Source organism: Balaenoptera musculus, chromosome 8, assembly GCF_009873245.2.
Source record: "Balaenoptera musculus isolate JJ_BM4_2016_0621 chromosome 8, mBalMus1.pri.v3, whole genome shotgun sequence".
NCBI lineage: Eukaryota > Metazoa > Chordata > Mammalia > Artiodactyla > Balaenopteridae > Balaenoptera > Balaenoptera musculus.
In genome coordinates this window covers 30031932-30043271 of record NC_045792.1, presented here as the reverse complement: position 1 = coordinate 30043271, position 11340 = coordinate 30031932, and the positions used below count along the sequence as shown (strand labels likewise).

Below are 11340 nucleotides of genomic sequence, written 5' to 3'. Positions count from 1 at the left end.
TCCAAAATAACTAAAATGATACCCTTACTGAAACATTTAATTGTTATAGAAACTAATCATTTCTTGATTTATTTAAGCCAGAGAAATAATTATAATTTCTCAGTTCAAGGATGTTAGGAAACAAGATATTCTTTTGGCCTTTGAAGGTGTCTCTTTTCAGACTTAGTAGTAGAGTCCAGTAAAAATCAACAATGAGGGTTTTCAAATTTGAAGAATCTTATTATGTATTTTATATAATCACTTACCTATATAATCATTTATCTATGGCCTATAGATTTTACCTTATCTTATGATACATATCACCATGTAATGGTACTGGGCACATAGCAAATATGCAATAAGTACTTGTTAAACAGATGTGAATTGACAAACACCATTAATTATATCACTCCTAACAACATAGCTTGGTATTGCTTTTCAGCCTTCTGGTGATATGATGGGATAGGACATCATATTCAAGTACGTCAGATCCTTGGAAGAAATAGTAGTGTCCTAAAAATGAAAACAAATAAATAGTTTAATTAGCTGCTTGTATTTCTTTTAAAAAAAGAAAGATAACAGATCTGTGTTTTTATAGGTTATCTAGATTAGATAAAGTCCAATTCAAGATTATAAACGTTGGGTCCCTTGGCTAGGTATCCTGCCCCCAGATATCTTCCTACTTCTAGTCATTTCACCATAAATATCTTCATTAACCTTATTGAGAAGGTTGTTTGGTCTTTAAAGCCGACTCTTAAAATAAAAATGTTTTTGAAAAGTCACAATCCAGGTGGAGAACTCAGAGTGGAAGAGAGGAGAGTGGACTCAGGTAGGGTACATAGAAGCCTTGATGGGGAAAGTAAACAAGACACGAGGGTGGGAATAAAACCCAAAATATCTTGGCCCAAGCAATTTTGCTTATGCTGACCTTGCTTGAAGACATTCATAAACACAAACTCAAACAAACTCAAGCTTCTTTCATCCCACTCTCAGCCCCAATCCATGAGACCCCATGAAGGGTGGAAGGGACTGAAAGGAAGGTAAAGAACTCAAGATATAAAAGCATACAGAAGACTCCTGCTTGCCTGAATCTTGACTGCTATATGCTCACTCACGTGTACTGTGCAGCTTGATGTGATCGGAAATTCCAGAGACTCAGACACATGGAAGTGGCAATAATCATATTCTCCCTGTCTGATAGACCACCCTAGCAGAAATACACCATTGGTTCCACCTAACTCTTTCTTGCCCACCTATTCTGAGCTAGACACATAGTGGATTTTCTCTCTGTGGCCCTATGGAGAACTGAAGAGTCCTTTCTTTTCTAATTTGGATCCCTGTTCTCTGATCTTAGAGGCTTTATAATCAGTTCAGTATTTTAAAAAGGAATTTCTAGTATTTTCATGGTTTCCTAATCTACTTACTGTTGTAATAGAAGACTGAATCAACTTTAGGGCCAATTCCTGGGAAGTATGTGATAATCAATTTGGGATAACTGGGGTCCATGGATTGTCTCCTCTCATTGTACCTGAGCAGAGAAATAACCAGCAGAAACTGCATCAGAAAATGGATTTCATGACACTAAGCTTGGCATTTCATGATTATGAATCACAAAACCCACCTTATTCTCTCCTGAAAGGCTCTTCCTGAAAGGGTTTAAACTTCACCCATAAGAAAACCAAGGACCTAAATAGTTCACTCATTTACTCCAAGTTTCTATAGGACTCAAACCCTCAAAGAGAAGATAGATGTTAAAGTTTTATCCAAATGCAGATAGTATGAAATTATTCATGAATGAGTATCTTTATTTGGCAAAATAGTAAAGAAGTTCAACTCACCACAGAGAGACTGAAAGCCATGTATGTCATCAGCAGAGAGGTGAAATGTGTTGTAGTCAGTATATCTGTAGGTGGGGAACATTATGGCCTTTGGATCATTGGAATGGCCAAGACCCAAGGAATGACCAAACGCATGAACAGCAACTAGGAACAAGTTTGTGCCTAAGAGGAAACCAATCAGAAGAGGGAAAGAACAGCAAAATATATTGACATCTAGAAAATAATGACACAACATCTAACACAATGAAAAGGGAAACATTTGGCAATACTTTACTTATTTCCCCTCCTTCATGCACAAGTTTTTTCAACCTTGGCACATTATAGGCCAGATAATTCTTTGCTGTCAGGGCTGTCCTGGGCATTACAGATATTTATAAATCTCTGGTTTTACCATTAAATTTAAGTAGCACCACTCCCCTTCTAGTTTTGACAACCAAAAAAATGTCTCCACACATTTTTAAATGCCCTCTTGGGGCAAAATTGCCTCTGGTTAAGGACCAGTGCACTATCAGACAAATGAAATATGTTCTATTTTTTAAATTTCTGGAATAACTCACAGCTGGGTTCATTGCTTCTAAATAATTCTCAACCCACATGACCCGTTCTGCTTTTACTCTTAATCAAGTTTCACTGGATATAGAAAAGTCTTTAGTAACCATCCTTTACAAAACCCAAATCTAAGGCCATATTAAATTCCAGGTACTATGAGTCACTGAGAAATACACCACATTATGTCTAAGCCTTATACAACCCAAAGAAAGCCATCGTGTTCTCTATTTTCCAATGAGGACACAGTATCAGTAAGATTAACTGACCAAATTAGGGTTTGAGCCAAGATTCAAATCCAAATTTCTTGGCTCTAAAAATTCCTTGGCTCATCCTTTTCCTATACATGATTCTAAATGAAATCAAAGAGACTATATTTACAATTTAGACATATTTACACTACCAAGTTATAGTCATACCTGTTCATTTTTTTTAATATATGTCTCAGAGGATGCACCTTTGTAGGTAAGAGACAGGAGAGTGTCCTTTCTCTCAAATTTCCTAATTCTCAGAAGATTTGAAAATTCCTGACTTATTTTTTTTAATCTGCATTCTATTCTAATGCATTCATTTTGGTATTTCTTTTGCTATAGCAAAATTGAAGCTCAGAGCTAACTTCCCAGGGTCAAACACCACTTAGCTACAGAGCCTGATCTTGAAATACTCTCCAGAACCCAAGGTGAACAAAGAGTTCACACCTCTCTGGGGGGATGTCTACGAACACAAATCTTCCAAGCATTCCCTGTAACACACAAGTCCAGTAACTAACTCAGGGATGCTTTTGCTTCTCTCAAATAATGAGAAAGAAGAAGCAAACACTGATTCTCTCCACTCTGCATAAGGCTGGAAAGAGTAAATAAAACCTTTTACAATTTGGCCTAAACCTGAATTTATCTTATTCCCAATTCCTATACTACTTTGTACAAAAGATCACCATTGGTTCTCATCTCAAAATAATGGATTTTTGTTTGTGTTCTCTTTCCTTTTAGATTGTGGGCTTCTGAAAGGACTGTGTCTTTTTCATCTCTGTATCCAAGCACCCCCATCACATAACACCCTAACAGAAGCTCAGTAAAGATGGTGGGACTTGTTCATTTAATTTACTGTGTCAAAATTAGGCTGAGAATAAGTATTTTAAGTTAGAATTTTCATAGATAATTTAATTTTTTGAAAGTTTAGAATCAAACAAATTAAAATAAGGCAACATGGGCAAGTAGAAAGTATACATTGGGCTGAGATAAGAGCTAGGAAATAAATGTTCTGGTCCCAGCTTTTTCACAAGGTAACCACTAACATTCTCTTTTCTCTATCTGTAAAGATCTGTATTAAATGACTTTCCTAAGTTTCTTTAGAATTTTAAAAATTCTGCGAGGCTAACCAGAATAAGTTTCTCCTGTTAGATGAAGAGATTACAAACCCCAAATACCCTTGGATAAAATTTAGACAAATTTAACATGTCTACTAAGGATTTGAGGCTCAGCAAGGACCTAATCCTACATCATTTGTCTTTTGAGGATGAAAAAGTTCACTTCTCAATCAAGGATTTCATAAGCTTAGGCCACGTGTCAGACTAAAACAAATAGCCTTTCTGGTCTATAAAAATATCTCCATCCAATGCATGCAATATAGACAAGAGAGGGGGGAATGCTAAGCAGAGAATATTCTTGATGACTTTCTCTTCATTTACTTTCCACATGAGTCAGTCATATAATCTAGAATTTCTGATAGAAAGATTAGGAAGGCTTCTGATATGATGGTTTGAATTTTCCGGTGGATGGTGACTTCTCCAAATAACAGGGCATACTAGTTACCCTTATCCCCCAACTGTCTGGGATGGATGATGAATTATAGCTCCTCTGTAAATACACACAGGTATTTACATTGATCTTTAACAAGATCATTGCTAAATGATCAACTGGGCATTCTGAAAATTTTATCCCAGAATCACAAACGACTACATGACCTTATAAACTTGTGTTTCTTTATAAGGATCTCTAAATTCTCTATAATATAATTTCATCTTTATGTGTCACTACGAATCACAGAGATTGTCAGCATACAATGAATCATGCAAATGATCACCTCTATCCTAGGATTGTTGGCATACACAGAATTAGTATCTGTGTTTGCTCAAGTTTATGGATTGTACTGCCAAATATTGATTCCCTAGATAATGGCTTTTTTCTTTCCATACTATTGTTCTTAAGGTTCCTGAATTTATACTAATAAATTAGTTTATCTTCATAGATTCTTAGAACTGACCTTTAAAATAATCTAGTCCAATATGCTCCATTTATAGACAGTGAAATTGAAACAGTGTTAAATTTTTATTTAGTGGCAAAAATTTTAATCAAAAGAAGTTTTCCTATCTTATAATCCTTTCTTAGAATGTAGCCTTTCAAAAACAGGATATAACTTAGAATTTGTTAGGATTTTCCTATTGTTTTGGGGTTTGGGGAACCTACCTTTGTAGCTTTTAGTCCAGATTTCAGCCTCATCAAAATGTGCATCTCCTCCAATACCAGGTCCAGGTCCAAAAGCATGGGCTAAGATTCCCCCTCTGCCATCAAAAGAACTGAAGTCTCCATGCACTTATTAAAAGAAAAAAAAGAAAAAGAAAATTAGTACATCTATACATGCTATAGGTCATGCCAGATGAAACAGATGAGGTAAGTCCAAGTTCTCTACCTCCAAATGCAAATTGTATCATGATGTCAGCCTTGCCTGCATTAATATTTCTGAATTTCAAGGGGGTCACATCACTCCATACTTGAAAACTTTCTGGAAGGCATAGTCAACATCCTCAGGCTTCATGTCAGGAGTGTAATTGCTAATTCTTTACCAACAGAACAAAAGAGAAAAAAATACATGGAAACCATGTGTTAATTTTGTCTTATTACAATACTTCATTTCTGCTAACATCATTTGAGAATGAAGCGTTTCATAAATCAATAAGCCAGATGAGAAAAACTTGCTTCATTAGCTACAGAAATATGTATCCTTGGACACCTTAGTCCTTAAACAGAATCTAACTTGATTTCTACTCATTTATGATTTACAGGTCATCATTATGAAGGATTTACATTTGTAGAAGCTCATGTTTTTTGCCCCTGCTCCCAGACTTCTGCATTTATTCATCTAAATAGTCTATAAAATTTTCTCTTGCCTCTCTCTTATTTATCATAGATTCAGCTTTATTCTCCTTTTATTTACAGCCTTTCTACTCTGCTCTGGACTGATAAGCCCAACAAGTCCATTGAGTGAATAATCCTCCCTCTAGAGACACTATTTTACACAGGAATAGTGTTAACAATTGAGGGAGGTTTCCTGTAGACCTGGGGGAAATTAGAAAAATACTTGGCTATGATGTTACACCTGTAGGTGATAAAACGGTTCTTCTAGACCGGCCTCCCTGGCATTACTCTGAAATTATGAACATTGGGGACTCCACATCGAGGTCTGTGCATCATGTCCAGAGTAGACGTGTCCAGTTGCCCAGTCACTTTTAGCCCCAAGAACTGCTGCATTTCCTGGATTTTATCTTCCATGAAGTTCCTATTGACTTTCATTTTTGTCATTGGAGTTGTTTCCATCTCAAGGCTATAAAAGGTTACCAAGTACCTCTGGAAAAAAATATATTTATTAATACATTATTTTATGTGGAAAGGTTTCTGTTGGAGCTCTGTATTTATAACTCAAATGCACGCTGATGCTTTTTTAAGGCAAGGGTTTTGGCCATTTGGGAGAGTTACTCAGTTTTCTTCCTGAACTCTCACATATATAGATGTTATTAAACTTTTGTTTGATTTTTCTCCTGTTAATCTGTCTCATGTCAATTTAATTTTTAGACCAGCCAGAAGAATCTAGAAAAGTAGAGGAAAATTTCTTCTTCCCAGGCACGTTTTTCTTACATTCCTCTTTGGCAAAAATAAATAAGTAAGTAAATAAATAAATACATACATACATATATAAATGAATAAATAAATATATAAAAATAAAACAACGACATCAAAAAACCATACTAAAAGCAAATAGCCTCCCGAAGCAGTTTTCAACTAGTACTTTTCAAGATAAAACTGGTCAATGCAATAAATGTTAAAGACAAAAATCAGGCTAGATAAATTCTATAGCGTCAATACTTACCTGAACAAATACCACATCATTTTCTTCAGGGCTTGAATAGTCAGTCAGGGAAGCAGCTCCAGAAGCAGTGACCTGCAGAACCAGTATCAATAAAAGAAACTTCATTCTACACCTCTTCTGAACAGCTTAACCCAATTTATCCTGTTCCTTTTCAGTACAAGTTCCTTAAATGTCTCTCTTTATATAGCTCTTAGGCCAGGCTCTGTAAATACGAAATCCTTTGCATGACTCACAATTGATATCATCCTTTGATTTATCTCAAACAAATGCAAACACATGTATGACCTTATTCTAGGACCAACAGTGGGTCAGTTAATATCTAACCCATCAATGGGTCAATTAGCATCAAACTCATCCCTCATTCAGACAACTCAGAGTATATATTTCTTCAAAATAAATAAGCCACAACTTCCATCTACCTTATAAAATAAACCATTATATGAGAAATATTAAGCACCTAAAATATGAAAATAACTTAAAAATACATTTTTAGGAAGTTCAGGATCTGAACTTTCACTATAATACTTTCCTTATATTTATTATAAGTGAAATAAGCTTTTTTTAAAAAACTAAATTTAAGAAGTTAGATAAAGTTCTTTTGTTAGAATAGAAGAATACTCTCTAAGCTGAATTTAGCTCCCTAGAGAACTGTAATATAGAGATTCCGTGTTTAGAAAGGAAAAGTTTATAACATCATGATGTTTGATGTTTGTTCTCTGTATTGTGCAGGCTTAGATCTTGTTTCTATAACTTGAGATTTTCAGGCATCTAAATTGAGGCCTAATCCCAACTGCATAGCTGGGTAGAGAGATTCCAGAGGCAAATTTCCTTTCCTCCTTCATGTTGGTAGCATGAAGGTCAACACTTCAACTTTGGGAGATAGCAAAAGTTTGCCTCTGGAATCTATCTGTCTCCCTATCAGCTCAGCCTCCTCCCTAATGCTCCCATTAACACAGAATCTGTCTCTCATTCAATAGAGAATGTTTGAAGACTGAAAGCATTTAAGACTCAAGGAATAAATTACAAAGACAGAAATGCAAGAAATAGGGCTCCCTTCTGATTCTATATGAATAGTCTGGGGGGTGGGGGGTGCACAAAACAGTGTGTTATGATTCAATCATTGCTCTGACCCGCCTTCAAGGCCTGGGAAATGCTGGCTGCTCCCCAGGATTTCCCTGAGGCTCAGGCTCCAAGGTGAATGATTTCCTTCTTAAGTAGGAAGGAAAGGGGGTCCCCTGCATTGTACCTGGTATCTACCTCCATACTCTGCCTTTTTCAAGCTCTGTGATTTAACCTCTAGGATTTTCAGATATTTCATTTGAAAATGAGAATGATAACTTTTGCCTCCTCATGCTTTTACGATGATTAAATGAAGCGATGTGTAATAAGTACAGCACATACTACAGGTGCTCATTAATATTTATTCTTTTCCCCTTGGCCTCAAAGGACAACATCATGCACTGTAAGTTTGCAACCAGATGTGGCTCTAGGATTCATGAAGAGGAAGATAACATAGAAGAATTGTAAGGTAATCTTTTCAAATATTGAATTTAACTAGAGAATTATAAGAGGAGCATGACAGTTTGGCTATAAATTATGGAAAATGGAATTTATTAGAAAATATGGGAGGGGTTGTTTCTCCAACAGCAGAACAATGCCCAGTGAGGGCAGGGACAGTCAGTGTTGTCCTCCACTGTATTCCTGGTGCCTAAAACTACCTTAAAATTAGTAAGTGCTCAATAAATATATGTGAATGAATCTAGTTGGAGAATAGGGCCTAAAGACATCAGTAGTAAACTTCCTTTATGGGAGCAATCATTACACAAGAGACTGTGCTCCTAAACCTTTCTGAAAGCATACAAAACTGGTCTTATACACAGCAGGAAAGAATCTGGTTCTTGGAAGACTTTCAAGAAGTCTAGAAAGTGTAGGATGTAAGATGCATGGTTAAAGCTGCCCAAGATACAAAGGAAGTGAAAGAATGTCCTCACTGACAGGTTGCTAAAAGTAGAAAGTGACACCCTAATTTTAATGGTCTCTGGGTCTTTGCTCATCAGATGTCCCATATGGGTAATTTGGGTCCCTTTGGAAGCCAGAGAACATTGCAGTCAGTGGTCGTAAACTGAGGGTCTAGGGTCAAGTTGATCTGCTTTAGAATCTTAGCTCCATCACTTGATGACCTTGGGCAATCATTGCCATCCCTTTAAGACTTAATTTCTTCATTTGTAAAATTGGAACAATAATAGCAGCTATCTCAAGAGTTGTTATAAGAATTACTTTAACTTATAGGGAAAATTATATAGCCTAATGCCTGACACACCTTAAAGATTCAGTGATTTGGTATCTTCCTTCCTTTACTGCACTCTTATGTAAGACATTTAAAAGAGGCTGGTAATGAGGATGAGAAAAGGAGATCAGCTACATGCCCAGACCAATCTCCTGAGGTAGAAGGAGCTACAATAAGATTATGATCTAGGCCCAGGATGGAAGCCGAGAGTCCCATCAGAGACATGACTTCCAGGGGACACACTGAGTGAAGTGATAATCAAGGGGTCATTAGCAATGCTTTAGGTGAAAAAGAGCATATCTATGAAAGTGCAGAAAGTAGCCTAGATCAGAGTTCCTCACAAGGGAGGACTTGCACTGAGTTTCCTTATTAAAAGGCAGATTTTATAACCCAAAGCTTCCAAAAGTATCTAAAGCTCTATTATATTGTTTCCTTCTTGACAAACACCAGCAAAACTAAGGTATATCCCTGATTTAATCACCTTCAGCTGGTTGTTGTCAAGCTTGAGGTACAGAGGCAAATCAAAACATGGTCATCAGTAAGGACCAAGAAGGAGAAATGTTCCCCAAATATACAAAGAAATCCCTTAGCTGACCTCTTCACCAATAGTCTGTTCATGCAGGAAGAAAACTTCAGCTAGTTAAACCTCTCCTTTTATGGATGAAGAAATGGGAGTCTGGAAAAGGGAAGTGAATTGCCTAATAAGACCTCTGGGAGGTCTCCTGACTTTCCTGACTTATTGCTACAATATACATTATTTTGTCCCTTATCACTTTGATTTTTCTTCAGATTTCTATCTCTTTATGGGTAACTTACTACTGCATACACTACAAAAATGATACTATAATACCCTCAATCTTTTTAGTTAAAGTCAGGTTGTCCCCTTTGCCATTGTAGGGGCCAGAAGTAACCAGATAGTCCTGGGAATGTTGTAGATGAATCTGGATCCTCAGGGCAGTGGCAGTACTGGTCTTCTCTCTGAGACTCACCTTCTGTACATCTCTTCCCTGCCTTGGCCTGGGCATTGTACTGCTGCTAAGGTACCTTTGTTGCCAAGGATCCCAGGAATTGGCCCAGAGCACCTCTGAAAAGCATAATGTTTAGAGTCACCCTACCCAGTTGTATGGACTTAGACACGTTAACTTTCCCATGCCTCATTTTCTTTATATGTAAAATGGAAATAGTATTGAAGTTTTGTAAAGAATAAATGACATAATCCATTAAAGCACCTACTTTCCTATGATGAGAACTCCATAAATGTTCATTCTTTGCCTTCTCCTTTTACCACTGTCTCTGTATGTTGGTCATGCCATGGTTGGCCTAGACCAGCTAACTTTTTCCATATAGGAGAAAAGTTAGCCTAAATAACCGTTTTCAACCAGAAGTGCATCTACACCCAGCAAAGAAGAACAAACAGGCTGGAGAAGTGCTCGTGTTGATGGTGGAGATGGCTCTTAGAGTCCTCTCCCACCTTCTTCCAGAATCAACTGGAACTTGACCCTACATGGAACTGCTACATGGCTGTCCATAAGGCAGATTATCGGAGTAACTGGTTAGAAACCCACTGCCTTCCAAACTAGTTCTCAGCCCACAATTGTGTCAGTGAGTTCCCTAACCCCATGACATTCCTCCCAAGGGGGAAGGTGCAGAACACTGGTGAAAACATGGAATGTATAGGGTTTGGGAGTGAGGTCGATCACACTGGGTGCAGCCCAGAGAAGTAGAGGGAGGAAATAGGGAAGGTAATGGTAACAGTGGTTCCGTTTTCTTGTCCCTTTTCTTACCCCAGCAAATGGTTCTCCCTCAAACAACTATAAAATAAGACAAAAATGCAACAGGAAGCAGACGTCCTATGTGTACATCCCAAGGTAGAGACAACATGATGATATACACATATGTATTGTTAGTCAATTGTCTATTTTCCTGGGCTTTCCAACAAAAAAGTAAGTGCCTAAGGGTAGAGATAATGACTCAGATAACTCTGAACTGGTTTGACTTTGAAGCTGGGTTTAATGGGAAGAGCGAGGCTTTGGAAATAGACTTGGCCTCAAACTTCAGCTATGTTACCTACCAATTGTGTGGCTTTGGGCAAGGTATTTAAGCTTGTTTTCCTCATCCATAAGTGACCATTTGAAGGATTAAAACAGATGATGCATGAAACTGCTCAGCATTATGCCTGGCACATTAACAGCCTGTTCATAAATGTTGGTTCTCTTTCTTTGGTGACACCTAGAGCAGTGTTTCTCAACATTTCTTTCATTATTGCCTCCCAAAAAGAGGCAATTTAGACATTTCCCCTATGAAATTTCAATATCAGAGATATATACCTGTTTATGTACAGTATGCATATCTGTCCTTTATACATAAAAAATAAGATGCTGAAAATCTAGAAACAATAAATGCTGGAGAGGGTGTGGAGAAAAGGGAACACTTTTGCACTGTTGGTGGGAATGTAAATTGATACAGCCACTATGGAGAACAGTATGGAGGTTCCTCAAAAAACTAAAAATAGAACTACCATATGACCCAGCAATCCCACTACTGGGC

At 37.2% G+C, this 11340-nt stretch overlaps 1 protein-coding gene across 1 annotated transcript; it reads right to left on the bottom strand.

Annotated features, from left to right (window-relative positions):
• Positions 1-391: 391 nt before the first annotated feature.
• Positions 392-6611, bottom strand: LOC118899074 (macrophage metalloelastase-like). Its single transcript, XM_036860049.1, is given in 9 exon segments — positions 392-492; positions 1404-1507; positions 1601-1625; positions 1818-1979; positions 4829-4954; positions 5052-5141; positions 5144-5199; positions 5739-5986; positions 6507-6611. Coding segments are annotated over 9 exon segments (1017 nt in total).
• Positions 6612-11340: the final 4729 nt, after the last annotated feature.